The sequence below is a fragment of the Athene noctua genome, chromosome 2, assembly GCF_965140245.1.
Source record: "Athene noctua chromosome 2, bAthNoc1.hap1.1, whole genome shotgun sequence".
NCBI lineage: Eukaryota > Metazoa > Chordata > Aves > Strigiformes > Strigidae > Athene > Athene noctua.
Genome location: NC_134038.1, coordinates 124,380,555 through 124,407,801, shown reverse-complemented (window position 1 = coordinate 124,407,801; position 27,247 = coordinate 124,380,555). Strand labels below are relative to the sequence as shown.

The following is a 27,247-nucleotide window of genomic DNA, read 5'->3' as shown; positions in this document are numbered from 1 at the left end:
TGAAATAGTCTGTTCTATCCTATTCTAACAATTTTCTGCAATATAAAGAGTCTGTCTTTAATAATTGAATTCTCTGAAAGTGTAACTGGCAACAACAGTACTCTTCTCTTTGTCAACATTTTGAATAATCTACTTTTCCTGGAGTGCGGTACCATTCTAATGAATTCTAGAGAAACATGTAATCATACACTGGTTCTTAAAGAATGGCTGAGAAGCAGTGTGTGTGAAATGCTTAAGGTTCCTTCCCAAGATCTTGGATTAACTTACCTCCCTAACATTAGCTTGCCAGAAATCTTAATATACAAATGTTTCCCTAGATGCCCCTACAAGATCTTGCTGATAGAATACTGCCAGAATGCCTATTGATTGTTAGGACAATTAAAGCTAGACAATTACAGTTACCTGTGTAATGTAGATAACAAGCTATAATTGTATATTGTATTATATAAATATAAAATAACATATTATACAGATTATATAATATAATAAATCTTGATGGAATATTATTTTCCATCATAAATGTACCAATCTCTATTTCTGAAGTACTTACCTTTCCTTTCCAGAGGCTTTAATGGTTAGAAATCCTATTTTAATTTCTACCATATCACCAAAGAATAGTTAGTATTCAATGTAGAAATATCACAATCTCTATTGTTTTCCTCTTGAGTTTGTAAACAGCGCGTTCTGCAGATTTTTACTCCTTTTTTTGATGTTTCACATTTCCAACGTGAACAGAGACATCTTACCAGAAGGTGTCTGTAACCATTTCTGTCCTACTCAGTTATCCTCCCTTTTTCTTTAGAGGATTCTGCACTTGCTGCAGAAAGGGCTCACCTGATCATGAGGGAACTGCTTATCTGCCACAAATCAGAGTTTTTCATTTTAGAGAAAGCAGACATCCATAGTAGTTTGTGTAACTATTACAGGTTGTAAATGTGGAAGTTTTCCTCTTGGAAAAGGGCAGAATGGACAGGTAGAGGTAGAAACTATTGTAGCTGTTCTTGCAAATCAGTAGTCTGACTTGCTGTCTTGCTTTTCCTCTGATGCAGTGTGATTACAAAACAAGTAGCCCTTGGCTCTTCAAGGAGATTTTATGTGCTTTTCTATTTCAGTTTCCCTCATTTAATTGGTTGTTCTTTGCTTCTGTGAAATTACCCAGCAATTCTAAGAAAAACAAAGTTAATAAAAAGCAAAGCAAAAGAAAAATAAAATTAGATCAAATGTGTTTGCAAAATTAATCAGATTCGTAATTTACTTGTAAATTAACTGGGCAAGAAATAGTCACATTAACTATAAAGAAATCACTTGTCAGAATTGCCAACAGCCTAGATACTGATGACCTATAATGTCCAGAATTATCTATCAGCCTATCCCTGACTCAGATCCAATTCTTTCTTGTTCCAAACTCATTTCCTGTAGTTACTAAGCATACAAATTTATTGTACAGAGCATGCATGCCATTATAGCAATCTAACGAAGCTTGCGGTGTTATACCATCTTTGTATTAAGCGTATTGGCACAACTTTGTGTGGAGGAATCTCATATTGGTTTAAAAGTATCTTACATTGCTTCATCTAGCACAATTTACACAGATGTTACACATTTCAGATAGATAGAAATGTCATTGGAAAAAAAATTGTGTCAGTTTAATGAAATTAACTTACTGCATTGGTACAGTCTCTGGGAGAAGACAAGCCCAGTGATTTGAAAACAGAGTTTAGTGATAAATAAAAACTGTTTCACCTGTTTAACATTCTGCAGTCTTCCCAGTGTGTATCTTATGCAGGTGTCAAATTTTAAAATATTCCTCTCCATGCATTACCTTCTAAATTGTTCTTTCTTGCTCAGAAACAGGACACTTCCAGCTTTTGCCATTGCATCCATGAACTATTTAAATATTCAAAAGATGTATCTGATCAAGTGCAGAACATTTCAACCTCAAAATCCTCAGACAAATGAAAAATTTATTTATTTTTGCTATGTATTTTATATCATTTTGCTATATATTTTACATTATGTACCAAGGAGCCAGGCACCTCAGTCTTCCTTCCAGTTTGCTGGACACTATGCAACTGTATGAGACCAATCTATTTATGAAGAATATATATATCCATAATATCTTTCAAATATTTTTTTCTGTCCTGAGAAAGTTTACATGTTTCTTGAAAAAGCTTGAGACATAATATTATACCCAGATAATCTCACATGCAACATCATCTCAAATAAGATTGCTTGAAAGATAGCAAGAGAAACTATGGGCATTTCCTTGGGAGCCATTACAATTTACAAATAGTCTAAATTTTAGATTTTCTTTGACTGAGATGCATACTGAATAATTCTCACTCTGAGCCATCGATCATTTGCAGGTCTATAAGAATAGTGTGTTGTATAGCAGTTTGAAAGCCCATTACATAGCTTCATTTTACGAGTAAAAACCCTAAAACTACAATCAATTTTAAGTAGAAATAACTGCAGCTCACTTCAAATGAAAAGTTATTTCTTATATTTTCACTCCAATCCAAGTGGGTCTGTCTCTTGAAGTAACACAGCAATGAGCAACTTTCTGGTTTTGCTTTCTTAAAATCTCTATTTGCCACCTTACTAATAACAAGTGCTAAATTGTACCTCATATTGATCTTACAGGTAAAAAAAAAACAAACAAATTGTTCTAATACAAATTTTTTTTAGTGACGGAAAAGTTGTGAGAAGGAAATAATTTGCCTTCTAGGTCTTGTAATTAGGCTGCCAGATGGGGCACTTTCATCAGTCTGCCAGAAAATTTAGTAATCATGCCTTAGCATATGATGTTTATACTATTTTAATCATTTGTCAATATAAGGAAAAGCTAAATTTTAGAAATTAAGTTGGGTTATCACTATCCAGTTCATTTAACAAATATTTATTTTCTTTCTAGAATAGCAATTAGTTCATTGAACATTTCTTCTGTTCATCTGTCTCAAGGTCATCACAATTGCTGCTCTCTTCACAGTCATACCTTCCTAAAAATTTCATCCCCTACAGATGTATAAACCATATACCTTTTTCTTCATAAATCTACATTCTTGAATTATTCTACTTTAATGCAGAATGTGATTTGAGAAACTAAATTGCAAAGCATATGAAACTACACTCTTAGATTCAGAATATATGAGCTTATATATGAGTGATGATTAAACAGAGTGGGTATGAAGGCACCAAGTTTATTTTTAAGGATTTGAGAATTTATTGTCATAAGAAAAATTCTATAGTACAGATGCACAATTTACACAAGTTCATCCATAATGATTCAAAATCTCCTTCCACAAGAATAACCATATTCTTTACAAAATGTTCATTAATATTTCATTTAAAAAAAAATAATTGTCCTAATTGACAAGGAATCAAACTTTACAGTTATATCACTTGTTAATCACATGTTTAGGCTTAGAAGAGCTCACACGGGGCTGGCTGGACTACTATTATAATTCTGATCATGTTTTATATGTCTTGTGTCCCTTAAACAAAAAAGTTAGGATACATTCCTTAGATTAAAAACACCGAACTTTTTTTTTTACCTGAGAAGAGTAAGCATGATCTTCAACAGTGTAAACAGAAAAAAAATCCCACAGTTTCTCTTGTCTAAATAACTCAGGTATTTTAGAAGTTTGAAAATAGGGTTTTCAGACAACTTACTTTAAAGGTTCTTGCTGAAATAAAGCTTAGTAAGTGGCCTTATTAATTCTGAGTACCTTACCAATATGTTCCATCATTTTATACATTTAGGTAAGTAAATAAAGGACAGATAGGACTGATTGGCTGACTTTTTGAATACTGTTAAATAAGAGCTGTTTGGTTTGGGACAGTAATGTTTGGAGTTCATGTGCTCCTACTTGTTGACTTCTGCAAGAGTTGGATGTGTGGTATAGTGGAGAGATACAAGTTTGGAAGATACTATTATGCCCATTTTACAGACAGAGACTGAAGGTATGTTTGCACATATACAGTCTTTCTATTTGTATTTCATGGTGTCCTTGAGATCAGCTTCCCAGATGACCCAAAGGTGTGGTATGTGTGGCCTCTGCAGAGGACAGCACACAGGCACACCAAGCCACCACTCTACATTAACTCTGCAATTCAAGTAGGACACTTCTGCCTCTCATGAGCTGGGATGCCAGCATTTTCACAAAAATAATGCAAGGAGGGCTGCCCTTCTGTGTTTCAGAGTACGGACTGTATGGCCATGACTGGAGCATATCCCACCACAGGAGAACTGCCTAAAGGGGATGGCTTGATTGTAGTGCCCTCTATGCCCCTTAGCTTAGATAAAAAGTGCATTGCTATCTTCCTGTTTTGACAGCAAATCTGTTTGGTAAGTAAAACTACATTAAAAAGTCCTACCAGGCTGCTCAGACCTGCTCTCTCTCAGCTCAGATCTTCAGCAGCCGCTTACAGTGGCCATTGCCAGGTGTCACAGATGAAGATGACTTTCATGTTTCATCCATTAATGCTTACTGACACTGGCTGCAGCTACTCTTTACCTGACTTTCACTAAGTAGTAGTGTGTGTCCAGCCAGAGAGTGTCCAGGAGTAGAGTAACAAGCCACAGTTACAAAAATAAAGGGCATTCAGTGACGTATGAACTTACTTTAATTCAAATATGCTACCTGGATTCTACCTGACACACCTTTGTAGCCCCTTCCAACTCCAGTGTACCTTGATGAAAGTCTCTCATTCTGAAGCCTTCTTGTAAAGGACTGCAAAGCTTTGGTTTTGAACCTGATTATGGTTTTAAGATAGAAGAATGGAATTTTTCTGTTTTGGTTGGGTTTGGGTTTGGGTTTTTTTTTTCCCCTAGAAGAAGCCCCTTTGAGATAGCTAACCATTCTACAGATATTCTGGATGCAGCTAGGGCATCACTTCCATACTAGACTAGGAAGAGTGCACTGTGCTTTAGCTGCTACCATAGCATACTATCAGTGAAGTTACAGGGAGACCAAATCTGGAAAGATGTCAGAACCCCATTTTTAGTGAAAACTGAAGAAAGCACTTAGAACACAAAGACAAAAACTTGATCTGGTTATAATGAAGGGGAATCCAGTCTTTTACAGCAGGAACAAGAATTGAGTCATGGGGTTGAATCTTTCATTGCTGTAGTTCAACTATATTAACTCAGCTCTGATGTCCAGGTGTTGCTTCTTTTGGATTTAGGAGGAAGTTGTCTGCTAGGGTCTGCTGTGTATTGCTGCTCAGGCCAGCCCCAACAGGTGCCCTCTTATTTATGAAAAGTATCTTTTCCCCAAAGAAGTTTTTTGCTATACTCTTCTCTCCATGCAGGACCAAACCTTGCTTTTACTATAGCAGATGAAATTAAAGTTATGACAAAGAAGGGGCTACTGCTAGTTAATAAAAGAAAAAACACACCCCACAAGTCAGCAGTGTGATTTGCGTATTCAAGCACTTGCTTTTGGTTGTATGTGTTCATTTTAGGTGGTAGGCCCCTTCTGGCTTGTAAAAGGGCAACATATTTTTCTGCTTGGAACTGAATGATTAATTCTCTTTTATGCAAGCTTGTGGTTCTTCAGCATCAGCTGAATGATAAGAAGTGTGGATATCTTGGACCACTAACAAGCCTCGGGGTTTCCATGTGTTCCCTACTGCCATGCTGCATGATAGGGAATTTTCCTGGGTAAGAGCTACCAGCAAAGGTGCTCCTGACTCCTGCAATGTCAACCTTCAAACTGATCCTTAGAATTTCTGAGTGAGAGTTTATGTTTTCAACATGTTTTAAATTTGTTATTAAAATATGAATCAAGTATTTACACAATGATGAAAGAGACAGTGAGCTCTGAGGAAGGTTATATTTATCAGAAATACACAAAGCATTAACATGGAAGATCTCCATACAACGAAGCTAGGGTATATGCGTGTGTGTTGGAAAGATATCAGTATCTGTGTGTGTAAAAATGCTTATGCTCTGAAGTATAAAGTAGGATTGAAAAACTATGAGATTTTTTTATCTTTTTATAAGGTAAAGGACAGAATTTTTTGTATGTAAACTCATCAGCCCAGAAGGAAGGAAACAAAGCAAGGATCATTACCACCAAACTCTTCCCAGCTAGCCTCGGGATCTGTAGGGTTCGTTTCTGGTTCTGGATGTTTGCCTCTAGGCAAACAGGAGTCTTAAAGGTAAGAGAAAAAGCACTTCTACTACATCATGACATAGTAATATTTGCTTTAGTAGTATTTGCATTTCTGTGTATAGAAGGAACAATATCTCCGAGCTTATATTGGCAGTACTTCATCACAACTTAACTTCAGTTATACCTATATACAAACTTTTTTCAGACAAAACCAAGTGACAATTCTGTTTCAGTTTTAATTACACTTGAAGTCCCTTTTTTTCTACATATGTAAGTTTTAACATTTCATGTTTGACTACCATACTTAAACCTACCGAACATCAGCACAGTTCTTCTCTGTACAACTCACTCTTTAACATAAAATAGAGGCAGTTTCCAACTTTTAGGACAAAACCAAGATGTGGTTTAAGAGAAAAGTTATAAGCATATTAATGTCACCATGTATGGAGGTGTTTGATTAAAATAACTGGAAATAAAGCATTCAACCATATTAACTACTATAGCTCAAGTTTCCAGGAAAAATCTTCCAGGAAAATGTCTTCTTGCTGTTCCCCAAGCATCCTTAATGGGCACAATTTTAGTTGTTAAGTATCCTAGTAAAAGTCCAAGCAGTGATGTGAAACCTTGGCAAACAATGCATTTCATGTGGCTCCCTGAATAAATATGTTACATAGTGTTTTTCTTAGAGGACTGCGAAAGGCTATCTGTGGCAGTTTGTTAAATTTGAAAATACAGGTTGTCAGTTTTACTATGCGTGACAGAATATAAAAATTTGCATATACTATCAAACTCCTGAACTAAAGTAGTCTATGTTCAAAGTGAGCAAGAATATTTTTGTGGTCTTGGACCTGAAATTAAATCAGGAAATTTGGACCACTGTTTTTGTACTTATTCTGTTTGTCTTTGATCTGCTTCTCCACTGTAAATGAAAATCATGGCATAATCCCATGTGATTATAGGGCAATTCAGGCTGGAAGGGTCTCAGGAGGTCTCTAGTCCAACCTCCTGCTCCAAGCAGGGTCAGCTACAAGATCACACAAGGTGTCTCAGGAATTTACCCAGTCTTGAAAACTTCCATAAATGGAGACTACTCAACCTCTCTGGACAACCACTATTGCTTGACTGTTCAACATGAAAAGGCTTCTTATATCTACCTAAAGAATAATGTTACCTTTCATTCCATCTTTTGTCTACCTTTTGTTAAGTAATTTTTTTCAGGATGGGGTTTGCATCTCAATTTTATCTCTAGCATCTACGTCGTGGATACTCAGTATATTGCTATAAACTTAATAAAAACACAGAAAAACATCTGTATGTGTGAAGTTAGTATAAGCAACTGATAATTCTGCTTTTCAGACTGATTTTAAATGGGTTTCAGATTACATTATTTTAACATTTCTTCCTATTCAGTGAATAAAAATGCTCAAAATGTATTCTTCCTAAAGACACTTCAGTCAAGATGAATTTTTAAGAAGTGTTTATATTGCAATCTTGTAATTTTATTATCTGAATATAGCTTTTAAAATACTCCACCATATTTTCAAATCCATTCTTTCCAGTTTACATTATTTATCCTTCCACATACACAAAGTTTGAACAGTAAGATTAAGAAAAACAAACAGTAGGCAAAAGTTGAAAGCAGTTCCAGATTAAATTGAAGTAAAAGCCAAATAGCAATTGCTTCTTGGATCTGTTGGTAACTGAAATACTGTGAAATGATCTATGATTATCTATTTGTTTAAATTTAAGTATCCTGGATATTAAAACATGCAAGAGTGCAGACAAGATTTTCTGAAGGAGCTTCTGAAGTTTTTCAAGCATCACAGAACACTTAACATTAGGGGATAAGTAGATGTGTGTGGCCTGTGTGTGAGTTGGTAGGCAGACAGCCAGAGTCTGCTTCTTAATTTTTTTTTTTTTTTTTTTGTATTCCAAACAGACTAGTGTAATTAACTCTCATTACCTTCAGTTTCATAAAGAGATCCATAAAGAATTCTTACTCCCACATACAAATAAGGTTCCCTGTTTATGGCTTTGCAACATGTACTCTTTATGTAGTCACATATAAAAATATTCATAATAGACTGAAGTACTATTCAGCAAGGAATTATCATCCTATCCCAGACCAAATTTACTTAGTGCTGCTTTTTTCTATCAAACTAATAATGGATTTCAGTGTTGACTGAAAATTATGAACAGTAACAATTTAAGTGGAAGGAAAAAAAAAAAAGAAAAAAAAGCTAAAAGAACAAAAAATACAAACAACAAAAGCAACAGCCCAAAAGTTCAAAAGCAGCAGCTCAGTGAAGATTTTGTTCAGGTTGCACTGGTGGTGAAAAAAGTCAAACTGTAATAGGAAGTCTGAATAATGTGTTAGAACATAACATCAGTACAAACGCTGACGTTACAGGTGTTATCTAAAATACAGCTATCTGGTCAAGTCTAAATTTAAAAAAAAAAAAAGGGACTGCAGATACACAACATACTGAGATGTGTGATTAAAACATATAAAGAATCTGTAAAAAAAAAAAAGATAAAAATGAAGGATGCATTGGTATAGGAAGCAAATGTGGTAGAACTACACAAAATAATGTGATTATGAGAATAATACCATTTTCACCCAGAAAAGGAACTAGTCACTGAGAATAGAGAAAAATGAACTAAAAGTGCTTCTATTCTGTATTCACAATGTACATTTCAATTACACAATTCTGTTGTCATAAATTTGTTCATAGGGAAACCAAAAGCATATGCTTTTATTACCTTTAAAAAGGACATAATGTTTACATCAACTCTTGCATTAACACAGAATGGATGCTATTAAAGAGACATCTGATTATTGATGCTTCAGGACATCAGTCAAATATTAGCCACAGGAGAAAAAGTTGCTTCATAATGATTAAGTAAAAACCCATTAGTTTTCCGAACAAAATATAGTAACAGCCTTTGAGAGGTGAGTTATTCAGCACTAAGTACTGGTCTAATATATCAATTAATACTCTCTGAGCAAGAACAGTTCTTAATATAAAACATTTTTACTAGATTATGCTATAAATGTATATTTTTAAAGTGCATTTCTCTTTATATTTTTATGACTATTTAGTTGCATTTAATGAAGCAGGAGATAATTTTGAGCAAGAAATGGAGGTTATTTTCACATCTGTTTCATTCCAATTGGGATTCTATTTGTCATCTGTCAGAGAGACAGAAAACATACTGTCTCTGTCTATTCACTGCAGGAGTTTGTCATACAGTGGAGAGTCAAAACCAGAATTAATTCCCGATGCAATAGCATAACTCTAATATATCAGTTTTCTGTCTTGGTATTTGTTGATGCTAACAGAACTGAGGTATAGTAAATTTTTGTGTAGGACAGGTCAATTTTACTAAAAATGACTGAATATTTTATTACTTCAAATTCATGCTTAAAGAAATAAAGATAAAAGAGGTAGATAATTTCTTAAAGTGCTTCTCTATTGTGACAGTGAATTGTGATACAATTTTGCTAATCTAATTTGTGAGCTTTAGAGAAACAATTAGAGTCTGCCTCTGGTGTAGCTTCAGTCCGAGGAAGATGTGCAATGATGACTGTCCAGGAATGTGAGGAGTTCAAAGACATGATCTTAAGGATGTAGAGAAGAAAACAGTATCATTATTCACTGGAGTCAGTGGGAAGTTTCCTTAGCTGATACAAGTCTGTGGTGCCTAATGAAGTGAAAATACAGGTTGTCTTTCACAAGATTTTTCTGCTTCCTTGGCTGGTGATTAAAGGCTAAATGATGGGAATGATGGGAGAATACACCTCTTATTATGCATCCTTTAGATCTGCTTCGGTTTCTTGGTTATTAGTCAGTTCAGATGGAACATAGTATGTTCCAGCATGCCAACTGCTAGAGTCAGGCATGATCAGGAAGATAATATGTTATCTTGAAAAGTCAGCATGAGGGTAGAGGATAGCCACATGGGTTGTAACTGCTGATGACTAAGTAAAAAATAGTAGTTTATATTTCGTGACCTTCAAAATTACATGCACTTTCCCCATCCCCAAAATGAAATAGAAGCTGAAAATAGAATTCAGAAGTTTCTAACACAGAGAACATGCTGTGAAAAATTAGAACTGAGTCATGATTTTAAGGCAGGGAAATGGGATTTGCTAAAGAATGCTGTTCACATATGGACTACAAATGAACCAACAAGCAAAGGCACCTTGGAGAAAGACCAAGAAGCAAGTATAAAAGCTTCACTCACGCATTCATCTCATGCAGATTATCACACTAAATTCTTCTTAAAATTACCATGAAGTGTGTATTGGGTATCTTCACTCCTGAACTTTTCACTCTGCAGTGAATGAAGTGATAGATCTTTTTCTGTTGGTTCCTATTCTTTGTGATTTCGACTGTGTGTGTGTGAACTAGAAACAGTGTCACCACAGAATGGACAGATAAAATGACTATTTATTACAATACATGCTTGTTACATTTAAACTAAAATGATAGGATTTAGCCCACAACAAGATCAGTATTAGCTGAACCCAAGTCTCCCCAGACTGGCAGATACAGAGTTGTTCAATGGGATTTTGCTACAGATTGGTTTTGGGTTTTTTTTCATTACATGCCATATAGTTGGATTCATCTTGATAGCTTTTTCTTCTTTCACATGTTAACTTGTTTCACTACCAGGCTAGCTTGTACACAATTCATAGGATGCTGCTTAGGGAGGTGTTGTAGTCTCTGGAGGCACTAAACACCACACAGCTATACCTCTCCAGGGCTCTACAGAGCTTATATCCAGGACAACTTGCTCTACCTTTCATGTGCCGTATATGTTTACACAGGACAGCAAAAATCTTGTATATGCTAAACGTACTTCCTAACCCAGAACATGTTTCAAACTCTTAGTGACGTGGGTAATCTCACCTACGAATACAATATTACATTTTATAATTCATTCTTCACTTTCTGTGAGCACAATCTCTGAGAGAGTAAGATCTGTATCCCCAGCTAAAGGAACAGACTCCTTGGGCTTCCCATTTTTCTGAACTCCATTGTAATGTCATTTGGTTTAGCATATATTTTAAATGAATTATTATTCTTTTAGAAATCTTAGCTAAAAACTTTTGAAGATATATAATAACACAGACCCTTTCCTGGTGTAGTTATGAATAGATATTATTGGAGAAGTGAATTAAAAGTATTCAGGAGTACTTTGGCAGAAAGTGGGGTTGAAGAATTTCCCTGGGAGTGTACATGAGAAATGGAGCAGAGCTGGGAACTCACCTGAGATTTCCTATGTACCAGTTTAAATATATATACTAAATGCTGTCTTTATCCACAGGTTACCTATGTGCTTGTTATGAGAAACCATACATCCAGGTTTAAACTTTAGTCAGAGCTAACTGAGGACACAACCACACAAATTAACACAACATATTAACTAATCCATAGTAATTACATAACTGCATGTCCATACTCTATGGAAAATATGAGTTAAACTTCAAAGAAAAGAAAGTCAAGGCATATAAAATTACCTTACATCTATAAGAATGGAAGCTGATGTCATTAAAATACTACACTTTATACCCAGTTTGACTTGCTGCCACCCCAGACCCATCAGCCAGTATACATACAGCAGGTTTCATGATGGATTTATTGTCTGTACTGAGCTTGTGATGCAGGGTTTTAGGTACACAGAATGATACCATGCTCCAAGACCAGGATCATTGTGGACATGATGTAATTTCTCTGTAGAGAAAACTGTTCAAACAGTCAGCATGCTTTGAAATTTTTACTATGAACAACTTCTCTTACCACGCTGACAAAAATGAATAGGAAAACCTTCTGATTTTAAACAATGGGCTAGGCTTTAACTGTCCTGTTAAAAGAGACTCTAGTATTGTTTTCAAAAGTTTTTGATACTTCCATGGTTATCTGTGCAGCTGTGAGACTTCACAGTGAGATATATTTAAAGAATCATCCCAATATTAACCTTCAAAAAGAAAAAAAATACAAATGCAGTAATAGTTAAAACCATGCTAACACTGTAAAATGCAAGACTAGTGAGACTGTTGTATTTCAAGCTTGGTAAAATAGTGAATGATTCCAGTGACACATGCATGTGTTGTAACATAGTCCTAACCTCACACATAGTTATTCTAATTTAGGGTTTCAATCCATTAAAGCCTTAGATCTTGATAATGTGATCACACCGTTTTTCACTTTTTGATGGGTTGAATCAGCAATTTCTTCTCAACACTTGTCCTTTCAACCCTGCAAGATGCATGCTTTCAAGAAGACAGTGGCAAGATATTGCTACTACACTGCCCTGTAACAAAACAAAAGGCTTGACAAAATAAGGTCCTGATTTAGATTATTTTATTGCAGTCTTCTTGACACTCCTCTCTTCCAAAAATGAAATAACTGCAAGAGCATTCAGGCATCTGAGATATTTTCATCAATACACTAATTTCTATAAAGTATGTGGTTAATGGTGTCATTTGGGTTGTTAGCTTATTTGTCCCACCAGGTTGGCTGGAAGAGTCAAAGGTATGTAGTTATACAGATCATTGGTATGGGTTTAATTTTAAAACTTTCTTGGGTCTCATGTTTTGTGTTTCATCATTAAACTGGGACACTCAAGTGAGAACATGAACTCATAGATCACTGGAAAGTTAGTCTAAAGGCTCAAGAGGAGGTTGAAATTGAAAGTGATGAAGAGAGGATACTTATTAAAATATTCAGTCCCTTAAATAAATAGTTATCATCTGGAATGTCTAGAATATACTTACTTTCATTACTGCACTTCTTTTATTATTTCTGACCTGATTTAGATAGTTTAAGGATTTTGGACACATAAGTGGGAAGAGCATCTACATGTGTAATCTCCAGAATTTCCTGTTCTTGATATTGATTCATCAGTTGTTAGTTAATTGTGAATTCATTCATTGACTTTCTTATTGCTTTCACCATTTGATGATTTTACTTATTTTTTATTTATCATTTTACTAAATATGCTTGAGCTAACTTACCATGACTGCCTGACACACTGCCAGACAACAGACTTAAATCCCTAGATGGTAAGCCTTTTATTTATATCTCTAAAATCTTCACCTAGGCTACCAACTATAAGGAAGTCACGTTTAGAGATGAAAGTTCTAAATTCTTCTACCTCAGGATCCTCTCAGACTTATCTTCAATGTTTAGATGAATTTGGGGTTAGGTCTTTACGCATTACCTCTATATAGAATCATAAAATCATAGAACGGTTTGGGTTGGAAGGGACCTTAAAGGTCATCTAATTCCAGCCCCCCTGCCACGGTCAGGGACACCTTCCACTAGACCAGGTTGCTCAAAGCCCCGTCCAACCTGGCCTTGAACACTGCCAGGGAGGGGGCAGCCACAGCTTCACTGGGCAACCTGTGACAGTGCCTCACCACCCTCACGGGGAAGAATTTCTTCCTTATATCTAATCTAAATCTACCCTCTTTCAGTTTAAAACCATTACCCTTCATCCTACCACTACACTCCCTGACAAAGAGTCCTCCTCATCCTTCCTGTAGGCCCCTGTTAGGTACTGGAAAGCTGCTTATGAAGCCTTGCCAGAGCCATCTCTTCTCTAGGGTGAACAACACCAACTCTCAGCCTATCCTCATAGGGGAGGTGCTCCAGATCCCTGATCATCTTTGTGGCCCTCTTCTGGACCCAGTTGAGAAGATCCATGTCCTTCTTATTTTGGGAGCCCCAGAGCTGGACCAGCCCTCCAGGTGGGGTCTCATGAGAGAGAAGCAGAGGGGGAGAATCACCTCCCTCAGCCTGCTGCCCACACTTCTCTTGATGCAGTCCAGGATATGGTTGGCTTTCTGGGCTGTGAGTGCACATTGCTGGCTCATAGTGAGTTTTCCATCCGCTGATACCCCCAGGTAATTCTCTGCAGGGCTGCTCTCAATCCACTCATCACCCAGCCTGTATTTGTTCTTGGGATTGCCCTGACCCATGTGCAGGACCTTGCACTTGGCCTTGTTGAACTTCATGCAGTTCTCATGGGCCCACCTCTGAAGCCTGTCCAGGTCCCTCTGGATGGCACATCCCTTCCCTCCAGTGTGTCGACTGCACCACACAGCTTGGTGTCATCGGCAGACTTGCTGAGGGTGCACTTGATCCCACTAGGTCACTGACAAAGATGTTAAACAACGCCAGTCCCAATACCAACACCTGAAGTATTCCACTTGTCACTGCTCTCCACTTGGACATCAAGGTGTTAACCACAACTCTGAGTTCAACCATCCAACCAGTTCCTTATCCACCCAGTGGTCCATCCATCAAACCCATGTCTCTCCAACTTAGAGACAAGGATGTCGTGCTGGACAGTGTCAGATGGTTTGCACAAGCCCAGGTAGATGATGTCAGTTGTTCTTCCCTTATCCACTAAGGTGTGAATATTTCAGGTCAAGATTGCCTGTAGGTTTTAGTTAGTGATTGTATTAGCAGTTCTTTTTATTTTATTTTGTTTTCATAGCAGCATTAGCAAAAGTATTCAGTAACATTTGATCAAGACGAGTAATGTGTGGGTTTAAACTGTATCTAAGAGGGTCAGTACTACCCAGGGAGGTAGCCGCGCTACTGGGCCTGGGCTATGTTACTCTAGTTAGCTGCACTTTGTTGCTTAATGCTGATTCAGTTTCATCTCTTGGGTTTCATTGTCAACAGGTATACACAGCTGAAGAACAAGGAATGGATATTCTTATGTGGTCTTCTAGCAGAAATGAAGAAAACAAATGGATGTATGCAAATGTAGTCCTCTCCAGTAACAGCCCTTTCAGAGTTGCCTTTGAAGCTGAAGTGGGGTGGAGTGTACCCACAGAATTTGCTCTTGATGATATTTCTTTCACCCCAGAATGCATTAATGGAGGTATGCTATTTCACAAACATATACAGAACATGTTTTCCTTTCAGAGGACGGAGGAAAATTGTAACATTTCATATTTCAATGTATGTCACAGTTACAAACTCTGGAATTTTTTCTTGAAATTATTGCAATACTGCTATGCTTGTACTTCATTCAAAAAAAAATAGAAAAGAAATGGGCATAACAGAATCATGTAAAGTATGTGTTTTTCAAGGGGAAGAAAAATGTATAAAGGAAAGAAAGATCAAAATTGTTATATATGACCTTGATGGCAAATTTTTGAGTAGCTCATTTTTTCCCTAAAGGAAATGAGCAATTATAGCTATCAGAGGTATCCTATCTATTTGTGGTCTGGGTTCAGTATCTGAATAAAGATATTTGCCCCTGGTTTGTAGAAGACAGTTTTGTGTTATAACTAACAGTTGAACATATGAGTAATTATAGCAACTCAGAATATTACTGTCATTGAGGGCCTGTTAGTGTTTTCATGAAAAATACTTGAGAGGGATCTACCATCACTCAACAGTATTGATTTTCTCCTGTATGAAAATAGTCATAGAAGGCCTTAATTTGGGATGGAATACCTTTATGACTATGAAAGTGGCTCGCAGCTATTTAAAAAAGAAAATTATTAGTTCTTTTATTTTTGCCCTCTTCATAAATTCTCAGCAGTATAGAAAATTTACCTCGCTTCTAGGCTCTTTGAAAATTTACAAACGCACTTCAGCTACACAAGCTAAAAGTGACGTGAACTGTGAAAAAAAAAAAAAAAAAAAAAGGTAAATTCTAATGCTTTATAATGCCATGTTTATTCTGTGAGAAGGGTAGTGGTTTACTCTGAAAACTAAATATAGCGTATGCTACAGGGCCAGAAGAAACAAATAAGTATATCTGCAAACACAGATTTTGATAGAAATATTGGACATTCCTTATTTTGAAGAGTCAAGATGGGAAGAAATCAAAGAAACAAAATCTTTTGTGTAGATCTTCATTTATAAGGAACAAAAAAGAGTGATTATGCTTAAACGAATGCCAATACGAATGTTACAAAAATGTTCTTGAATAAGATTTCTTTCTATTTATACAGCTCTTATTGTTCAGATACGATAGCCTGCATATGAATTAGTTGTCAGGCTGTTCAAGAAAAAGCTGGGGTTTTTTTATTGTGATGACTAAGCATCTCCTTGGAGAATTAACCACATGCTGATTAAGGCTTAAAGCTAAATAATATGTTCACACAGTTAGCATTTGCTCAGTCTCAAGCGGAACAAAAGTTTTGTTTATTTTCTTTGAATAATACCACCACTAGGCTCAGGCAAATACTATTTCGGAATGTTCTTCAATGAGCTGCAGAGTGTGTACACAAACAAGGTGCTTGTTCTACCCATATTATGTTAATCATCTTTGTTAACCATACCTTAAGAATTACTTATGTAGTTTCATGCATAATATAGCATAATAGGAAGAGAATTTTTCAAATTGTATATTTTAAGTACCTGTAATTAACTGGAAAACCTAGGTTTATATTCCAAGAATGTATATAAATCAATTTTTTAATTCTAATGGAACTTATACTTCCGTAATTTATTATGAACAAGCATGAATTCAGAGCAAGGAAAAATTCTTCTATGGAAAGTGTACATTTGGGTATCCTGAAGTAATCATAGCCACAGAAATAATGTAATTTTTATGGAGCAACATTTTCTAGTCAACTTATTTTTCTCCAGATATTTTCCACTTGTAGAATACTTCAAAGTATCTAACTTGTATCGCACCCTTTGTCTTACAAATATGGTATACCATAAAGAAAGCCTTAAGAAAAATTAAGAGTTATATTGGTTACTTATGGTTTGTTGGATTAGCTACAAACTCATACCTTATCTATATGAAACCACCTAAAAAAAAATTAGGCAGTCTTAGTCAGCTAGGCTCTTTGCCCAGCTGAAAAAGAGGCAGGCATCTTCAGGAGTCAACTTATTCCTTTCTATGGCAAACTGGCAATCAGCCTGCAATTAGTTCTTAGAAGCTGCAATACTTACAAGATGGGAATAGTAGTTTCCTTGCTCTATTCAGTATTACATCATTATTATCTCATCTGAAAAAGAAACAGACTTGTCCTTGGACTGTTGACATATTTTACTTAAATGCAGGATACTTGTCTTTGTATTCACTTGTATGCTCCAGGCAATTTCTATGTATTTTTAATAGTATTTTCTAGAGGTATAGGAATGATCGGTACATGATTTTTTTTGCAAAACATTATTCTTTATAAGTCTATTCTTTATGCTTTTGCAAGAGTGGCATAAATTATATTACCCTAAAGCAGCCTAGGCAAGTCTTCTGGTATAGCAAATAATGAATACCCAAGGAAATGTTTCAGAATGAAAGAAGAACATAATAAGTTCCACCCTACTCCAGTCTTTTCCCATCTATATTAATTTGGGTCAGAGAATTTCTGAATCTCTGAAGGTCATATTTTCTGATAGGTCTCAGCTGATTTTGCTTCTATAAATTAGCCAGTTCTTTCTGGCTATAAACAAAATTTTAGTTATTACTGGAAAATTATTTATAATTTAGTTGTTATTGGAAAAATGTCAGTTGGCAAACCTTAGTTACAAGAGGTCTTTTTCACATTTTTTAATTCCTGTCACATTGCATCCCTCTTCCACGCTCTGCTGTGGATCATCTCATTTAAATCCATTAATTGGAATTAGAGTACAAAGTCTCCCTACCACTATTTTCTATCTTCTTCTATCACTTTTTTTTATATCCCTTTATTCATAACCTTTGGCTTGCATTAGATGTGCTATCCTGGATCCATTCTCCTCAATCCTGATGCTTCCACAGTTCCAAATTCTACTAATCCATCTCTTGTTCCTCACTTAATCTGACATCCAATCTCAGGCATCCTATTTTTACATTCCCCACAGAATTTTTGCCTCCACCACCACTACACAGCTGTACGTGCATCCTGATGATCTGGCCACTTTCATCTATCATCTGTCCTCCTTCTCCAGTTTTATAGCCACTATTATTTTTGTCCCAGGTGTGTATTTCTAAGAAAACAAAAAAAAATTTAAAATGTCCAATAGGAGGCAATCTTCTAATGAGTTTGTGACTTGATATATAATCTTCTCTCCAGCCAAAAAATTACATCTAAATGCTGTTACTTAAGAGTGTACTGACTTCCTGTTTTTTCACAGTTTTGTACTGCCCTGGGAAGAGTCTTATGCTAATAATCCTTGCTGATTAAGTAGACCAACTGTGCTTTTGAAGAGACAAGAAAGCTACACAAAATCTATATAACAAAAAAAACCCCAAACAAACAAACTGAAACATGGCAGTTTAGGAGGAAGAGCCTCCCTCTGACTTTTTTAATACTGTTTCTCACAAAGAACAGATACTTAGGAGGTGCTGTTTTTTTACAAATAATTGTTGCTGAATAGCTGCTTTAAAATTCAGATGATAAAATTTGAAGATATTGCCTTCAAATTGTACAAAACCACTGCCCAGTAGATATTTGAGCAAAAATATTTTCCTTTAACAGAAACGGTGGGAAAGTTTACCTACTCCACTGTCAGTTCTGCTTTGATTTTTGCTCATCATGTGTATTCAAAGACCTAGCTCAAAGAAAAGTGTATTACCTGCAGTACAGGTTTTGTATAATGTTCTCCCTTCAGAAGATAGCTTTGCTGCTGCAGATCTTTTTCCTCTCTCTGTATTATTATTTTTCAGCTTGTCTTTAATTACTTTGGGTTTCCTGAGGCAGCATGTTCTAAATAGAAGCAATCACTATTTATCTGGTTGAGAGCTCTAAGCAATAAAGCATTACCAGCAGCTATAATTCAGCTGTGGTTTTTATTTGTTTTTAAGTAGTCAGCCCTCATTAGCCATGAGAGTTTCTACAGATCCAAGAATATTTTTGAACATTTAAACAAAGTATGGTCAAGCTAGTCCCTGGTGTACTGCAGAAGTAACTTCTAGCTGATGCTGATGTATAGACAACTGTAGTGCCAGCTGTCAGTGGCATAGGATCTAGCTTAGGTCAGAATTAACTGCTAAATGACATGTATTCTTACCACTGTTCAAGGTTCATTATTTTCTGTTGATAAAGGTGTGTGAAGATCTTATACTACAGAAATTAGTGCATCTTAGGGACCAAACAATTTTGTTGTTACTCGGTTCTAACCATCTTCTTTAAACTTTTAATACCCTGATTTTTTGAAAAATACTTTATTTTTATTTAATATCTTAATTTTAAAAAATAAAAGTTTAAAAAAATTTCCATTTCTAGTTTTAGATTATTCAAGAATACCAAAAAGTTTACTCAGGTTCTGTATTCACTAATATCTTTCTCATAGTATTTTCTAGTTCAGCTGAGATAGGAAGCATCACAAAAATTATTAAATTTCTGCTTCTACTTAATTTAAATTCTAGCATTAACCCAAAGATACCTAACATTCAAAATTTATTCTGCTTATGTAAATCAGAATTCTGTGTTTCATCACTCACTCATTACTAAAGAAATAAACCGGATGGACAAAGTCTGTGTAATTTAAATAGCAAGGTAGTAGTTACATAGCACTTTTATGTATTAGAAGAGTATTCTCAAGAAACAAATAGTAAATATATTTTGTGATCTCATCCAGAGATCATCCAAGAAAACATTTATGTTTGTGGAGATCTTCTGCTGGAAGAAGGTAATTCTCAGTACAAAGTCAGGATGGACTGCTGCTCCAGCCCTTTCACACAGTGAAGTTACCTGCTAGCCCCTCTTCAGCAACAGTTCTTTGTGAACTTATACTTCTAAATAGTACTGCTCTAAGTAATTGCTTTATATATTGGTTTATTCAAAAAGAATAGTGTTGAAACTTTGAGATAAATATTTGGGCTACATCTTGGTTATAAACAGGAGTGCAAACATCATGTAACACCCTAGGCTCTATAGTGTTTGAGAAACCAGTATAAGTTTTTCCAGCATCAGCCATGCTTTCAGTGTTTATCACCAGTTCAATATTAACATTGCTTAGTGAAATAATTAACAATTCATAGAAAATAAATCCCAGTGTGCTTCTGTGTCTTCTCTTTTACTCTACCTCTCCTTATTATTCCGTATTTTTTCTTTTTTTTTAGTCTGTTTGCTTTTAGTTAACTTTTTGCAGCTGCTCAGTGCTACCTGAAGTATTTTACTACTTCTGTTTTGTTAACTACTTTTTATCATCCTTCATCACTTTCTTTTAGTCTTTTCTACTTTTGTCTTCTTTTTTTCATCGATTCCTTTCTTTACAAAACTTTTTTTAAAAAAGGTCTTTTTAGCCTCTCAACTTCACACATAAGAAAGGACTGTCAGTGTTACAAATTTCCCCCCGCACCCTACTTCAGCTTCACTTTCACCTGAAAGATTTGTCTCCAGTAGAAAATATCATTAGAGATAAAAGGGCAACTCAGGTATTGTAAAACACTCAGCACAGGCAGGACATGTTGTCTCTAACACTGTGTCATCTGACCATGGTGGAATTGTGCAAAAATTAATGTTATTTCCCAGACTGCTGTGAGTTGGGGTTCTTTTTAATGTTGTCATAGCTTTTGACTTCACTGCACAGGCTACCATTTAGGTATTGAAGTACAGTAAAATTTTCAGTGATTGTTGATGGTTTTCACATAGGTGAAAATTTTGCTTTGACATGTCATAACTCATCCAATTCTTCCCATTGCTCCATGGCAAAACACAAACTAGACCTGTTGTAAAGGTTTTAAATAACCCTTGCATTGAACAAGCTTTCACTTGTCTTGAAGAAACAAGTAGAAGAAGGAAATAAGAATCTGTGAATTACAAGACTGGATTTGGTTCTACATTCAAGCCCAAGCCACCTGGTACTTTAAAGTTGTTTTTAAAATCCACAAAAAGGCTTATTACTAACCTAAACCCTAATAATCTCCAGAAATTGAATCTTCACTTTCTTTGAGACATCATAAGACAGTCATGAGAGATAGCCAGCTCTATCCCTATAGATCACCTTTCCTAACATTCTAGAAGACCTGATATTGCAAAGAAATGCTGGGACAAAGGAAATTATATTTCAGTCACAAAAGTTAGGGCAGATATACTCAGAACTTCAGGTCAACCATAGTAAGTAAGGAAAAGGTTCAGCTAGCAATATAACCTGTCTCTAACAGTTATGGATGCCTGGGAAAGCCTATAAAAAAAGGGGAACTACACATACTGTTTTTCCCCAGTACATTCCCCATCACCAGCCATTTGTACTTCAGAGTCTTCCTGGGCTATACACAGTCTCAGAATAGTGATCCTCAGGGTATTTTTTTTCCCTTAAACTAGTCAGTTCCCTTTTTAACACCAGGGAAATTTTCAATATTCTGTAATTAAATTATATGTTGATGCTTGTATGAATCTAGATTATATTCATGAAAAGAAAAGCAGTTCAGTGCTTTCTCATTTAGGTCCTGAAATGTATAAAACATTTATTTAAATCTTGGTGATTCACTCTTCTGTCTGGTGGGTAGGATTTCTTCACTCTTTTCCATATTGCAGTTTCACATCTCACAACATATGTATGCATGACAGACCCAATACTAAATTTCCTTCAGAGCAAAACAATTTCTGTTGACCTCCAAATAATAGTAGAATTATGTCTTGTCTAACACCAGTATGCAATATCATACCAAAAAGGTATGATAGGTGTAAGTTCAGGCACCAAGCTGAGGAGAGTGTCCCAAACGCTCAGAACTATATAGACCACCCTCTTTGTTCAAGGTGGGAGGAAATTAACATTATCACTATCAACTTCTAATACAAACCATCTCATATGAGTGTTTATAATTAAAACACAGAGGAATGAAGATCGTTTCCAAGACTTCTTCACTGCAGAAACTTAGTAAATAGTGACTATAAAAACTATTTCCATATTAGCATAGATAGCATAAAGAAACAAAGAGCTAAAAAAAAAAAGAAATCTGTGTGAATAATGGGCTGGTCAGGGTTTTCAAAATCAACCATTTGTCTGAGCTATTATAATTTTAGTTGCTATGTGGTATCTTGAAGGTATCTAATTTTCAGAAAACGGAGTAGTCATTCTTCAGAAGTCAATTTCCTTTTGACTTTGGATTAGAAACCACAGAGCAAAGGTACATATGCCTGGAAATGATAATTTCATCAAATCTTGGCTAGTTATTATTTCTTTGTTTCTCATAACATATATTAGGAATTTTTCTCCCTATTTTATCTCTGCTTCATGGAATACACTCTTTGAATCCTGATTGTCTATAAACCTTCCCAGCTCTTCCTGCCACAGACTTCCATTTGCTTTGCAACAGGATCTGTGTGCTTATATACAATGACATAATCTTTAATCACGTTATTGAACACTATTTTACTCAGAGCACCCTCTGCTTTTTCCAATACAGAGAAGTCCCTGATGAGACATAATTAAATATTTTGTTTTCTCCATGTACGTTCTTCAGATATAGCTCTGAATGTTGAATTGTTTATGAAGAGGTTTTCTATGCAACATTCAGATACAGTGTCCAAATATTTTAAAAATATTTGATAACTACCTCCATAGTTACTTCTTATTGCATAATGTTATCTACTTGTCAACTAAAAAGAGAATGAAGTAAAATAACTATAATTTGGGGTATCAGATTGTTTTCAGAGTCATAAAAATAAAGAATCCTTAAATGAAACAAAAAGCAAAATATGAAATTGTCTAAATGTTACTCCTATACATACCCTAAACCAGCAGACCAGCAAAAGTGTTACAGGCAAACTAGCCAAATAAACAAACAGTCTAGAAACCACCCATTTGCAGATAATTTTATACGCTCTATAGCACCTTTAGTAGATCCCATTTCACTACATCTTGTAAGAAAAGCATAAATGACACCTGTATCTAATTAGGAGACAGCAACCCAGAAAGTACAGGGGGTGTTTTTGTGTTGTTTGTGCAAAAAAATAGCCTGATGCAGAGAGTCTTTCTGAAGGGTGTGTGCGCATGTGTTCATGCATGCATGTTTGTGAAGCAATAGTGAGAAAATTCTGTAGCACAATAGAACTCATCTAACAAAGGCTTAGATGAAGTCAATGATCCCTTTCTGTCACTCCCAGAGCCTGAACGTAGGAGGTACTGGAAGGGTTAACTGTCTGAGCTGCTGATACTACAGTGTTAGATCATGGGGAAAAACCCTGTAGAGGAAACTTAACTTCTGATTTCTTTAAGTCGCAGAGCCAGGGGAATCACTCTTAGCTTGTCTGCTCATGCTTGCAGTGAAGCAGAAATCTCTCTCAGGTTGAGAGCTCAGGGAGTTTCTTTCCTCAGGGGCAAGAGATGATTCAGCAGGAGCTGCTGAGGGAGGCTGCCTGTAAAAACAAAGGAGGGGAAGAGAAAAGATTAGTAGTGGTAGAGGGCTGGGGATACCATGGATATTTGTGAATAGTTTCTTTAGTTAATTAGCTTCTCCCTGAAACACATCAGAATATGGTTTAGATCATCGTTGCTTGGCAGAGATAGGGCATTTCTGCATTTTTAAAGAGTAAAAATCATAATCCAGGACATGGTACCTTAGGGAGCTTCTTCAGCCTATTTCAGTATTTTCCAGTGCACAGACCTAGCTGGCTGTGAAGCCACAACTTTTTGCAGATTTCACAGAAAGGATAAGATAGTTACACTATATGAACTAGCATAATTAGTGGCGACTCCTAAATGCAATTATGTCATGTATGTTTAAATAATTAAATATAATATCTTCATTCAGATCTTTCAGTTTCTCTCTGCCTTTTAATACTTGTACAGAATACTGAAATCTTCTGATTCAAGCTAGATGCCTTTTGGGAAATTAAAAATATTTGGATTTATTAATAGCATATTAAAATAGTTTCATTAATATTGAACCTCCAAAACCCATCTGTTTACACTAAAAAAAAATGCAAACAAGCCTCAAATCACAGAGATGATACTTAGTCTTTCTGTTTTTTCATAAAAATCTACATATTTCCTTGGAGGGATGGAGAGAAATCATTTTTGGAATGAAATAGTTTTATGATAATAGAGAGAAGAAAAATCTCAGATTCTTCATTATATATAACTTAACCTTTCTTCAATAAATCAGAAGCTCAAATTTATATCAGAAATTATATGCATCTTACCACAGTTTTCTTCAGGACTCTTCTCAGCTGATGATAAATTTTTACCGGTAGAAACTACCTTTATTTAGAATTTGAGAAATAAAATATTTAGCATGGTGTTGTGTTCCCCCTATGAAAATATTCTGATTCCAAGAAACTGCTCTTTCTCCACTCTAAACCTGTCCCATGGAACAGCCCACCTAATTTTATTGGAAACTGAAGCATCACAGCTTCTCCAGCTCTTCATAATTCTTCATTCTCCTAATAAATAAACAAATAAATAAATCCATCACAATTGTAAGCATAGCTAGCAATTCCTGGACTATTCTTAGCAGAAATATGGCAAATATTGCCATACTGCTGTCACAGGTAGTCAGTGTCTTCCAGCCAGAAGTGGTAGTCCTCTGAGTAGAAACTATAAATCATAGCTTGATTTTACTGAAAGTAAACCTGCCTGTTTTCCATTATGGTTGTCTGTTAGCAAACTGTGATCGTTTAAAATAAATTCTGCACAGTTCTGCACAGACATATAAAACCCTGACGTTATTTGGCCAAGTTCTGGTTTTGTTACTTCTCGTTTTGTAACAGGGTCTCTGGGATCCTTTTCATTATCCTGCCCCATACTTCTGTATTCTCACAAGAAGAAATTTAAAGATTCAATTGACCAGACTCGACTGCCCTCTTTTTTATCTCTTTACAAGCTTTGAAATTAACATTTTATTTTCTAGAAGAAGCTTTATTGACACTGATAAAGACTTAAGGACAGATTGTTAAAGTCTTTCAACAACTTTAGTCTGGTTAATTTTTTTTAACAAGGTATTTCCTTGCAGCCACCTTGAATGGGTTGATTTCATACCCTGATAAAATGTTTATGGAAGTGAAAGTAAGGACTGCCACTTATTTCAACTTAATTAATGCATTGGACTGGGCCTGTAATTAATTTATACTCTTGTCTAATGAAAACTGTTGGAGGGCTTTATATTTGGCCTCTTTTGGCTACAGTTAATAGGTCCACTGTTTTTTATTAGATTTAGTAGGCAAATTACTTATGCAAATATATCAGACAGGTTGTTAGTTTTCAAGGGTCTGATGCAAGGCCCATTAAAATCAATATGAGTTGTCCATTCACCTAAATGGGCTTTAGAGCAAGCTCTGCTACAACTGAGTTAATGCTGCATAATAGCATGCGGGAACTTTATTTCATGCTTCCTGGTGTTGACTCTAATGCAGGTGCCTACTAGTCTTAATTAGAATTCACTGTCACAGGTAATATATAAATATAAATGGAAACGTACTCTGCATCAGAGATTTTGGTATCTGCACAAGGCAGGCAGAAAAGAGGTAGGCAACATGGAGGTGTTTCATTCAAATTAAGCAGTTTGTGTGTTTCTCACTGTGCTAATGACTGTGAAATAGAAACATTTATTTCATATTAGCATTTGGGTGATAACAGTTTTGTGGTTTCCTGTGACTGAATCCCTGTGATTCACGAGCAAAATGTTTACTGTACCGGCCTGTGAAGTTTGGCATACAGTCAGGAAACAGGATCAGTACATTCCATGGATGACAAAGACAACAGTACAGCAAAGCAGATATGTAGAGAAAATGTTCATCAAACAACAGTAAACCTTTAACAAATCCCTATCCCACAATTATTTAATTATGTCCTTGATGATGAGCATTTATTGACTTAACACTTTTCAAACTGTAAAGGCTCCTTCCAAATCATCAGCTTATGAGCTCTATTTAGTGTAACATGTTTTGATGTTTAGCACATTGGAATAAAAATGTATCTAAAAGCACTCATTTTATCTGACAACAATGAAATACAGATAGATTCAGCTGTAGTTATTGCAATTAAGGAAGCAGTACCTGCCAAATTTGGTTTGCTTTACACACTGGTCTGATTCTTGCTTTTTTGTATCTACCTCAACTACCTAATTTCTCTTCAAAGTGTGAGGACACTTGTAGGGTACCACTTCTTGGTCCTTAGGTCATAACTCACCCAGCACAGCTGTGTGAGTAGGTTTCACCTCAGGATTAGGACCAAACTAAATGTCAGTTTAGAACCTAATTAAAATTTATTTTTTATGATGTACAAATAGATGTTATATGCACATTTTTAAACCCTTTAATTTTGGTTATTTGTCATATGCAAGGAAAAATAAATATGAAATAAAACACTGAGTGTAAAGTAAAATAAATAAGGATATGTCCTCAGCTTGCTACTTAAAAAATCATGATTCCTTTAGCTATAATGGAACATCAACAATTTACTGCTGTTTTTCATGCAGATCTAAATCCAGACTGTGTTCACAGAGCAGAGGTTGTTTTCTCTGAAATTGATTTTGATTAGTTTGCTTTTCATCTGTGTGCAAATACTGAATGTATTCCTGAGGATCTCCAGTCCTGTTTTTCAGTAATCATGCAGTCTGGATAGAGAAAGCTAACCTTTTATCCTGTGTTCCTTAGAACACATCATTTTCAGTAGATTTATCTCCAAATCCTTAAACAGCTTCAAATAGATACTGCATTTTAGAAAAGTAACCTGTACAATATCTCCTCCACTCCTGAATGTCGTCTGAAAATGAGAGCCACACAGCACTCAGGAGATGAGTGCTGGGTTGGGAACATCTTTTCTGCATGTGGCAAAAGGTGAAGGAAACACTTTTTGTTGTGCCAGTATTAGGCGATTGTTGAATCTAATGATTTTAAGTGACTGAAATGACCCATGGGTCCTAAGCAGATAGTCCAATTTGCATTGATAAAATAGACTTCAGATTCTGCTGTTTACATAACCTTCATATATATCTACAGATGGATATTCATGTATATGCTTAAGTTTAAAGTTATTTTCTAAGGCTGTCAGGTGAGTATACCAGTATGTAACTTAGCACAATGGAGGGTATTTATGATGAGTCTCTCATTAGTGTCATCTCATTTTGCACTGCAAACCACATTTCAGTGAAAATGAAATATTGCCTCTCTTCAGAATGAAACATGTCAGTAGCAGATACTGTAATGATGAGCTTAATATAAATAATTACACAGATAGTAGCTTCGAATGCAAGTAATTAGTTTTGCATTA

The 27,247-nt window shown here is 35.6% G+C and overlaps 1 protein-coding gene across 1 annotated transcript in view; it reads left to right on the top strand.

Moving 5' to 3' along the window:
- MALRD1 (MAM and LDL receptor class A domain containing 1) overlaps positions 1–27,247 on the top strand; it is a 290,211-nt gene that overhangs the window by 199,349 nt on the left and 63,615 nt on the right. The window contains exons 31-32 of the mRNA XM_074897495.1: positions 6,008–6,165; positions 14,822–15,023. Coding sequence (XP_074753596.1) covers positions 6,008–6,165; positions 14,822–15,023 — 360 coding nt within the window. The remainder of the gene's footprint in view (positions 1–6,007; positions 6,166–14,821; positions 15,024–27,247) is intronic.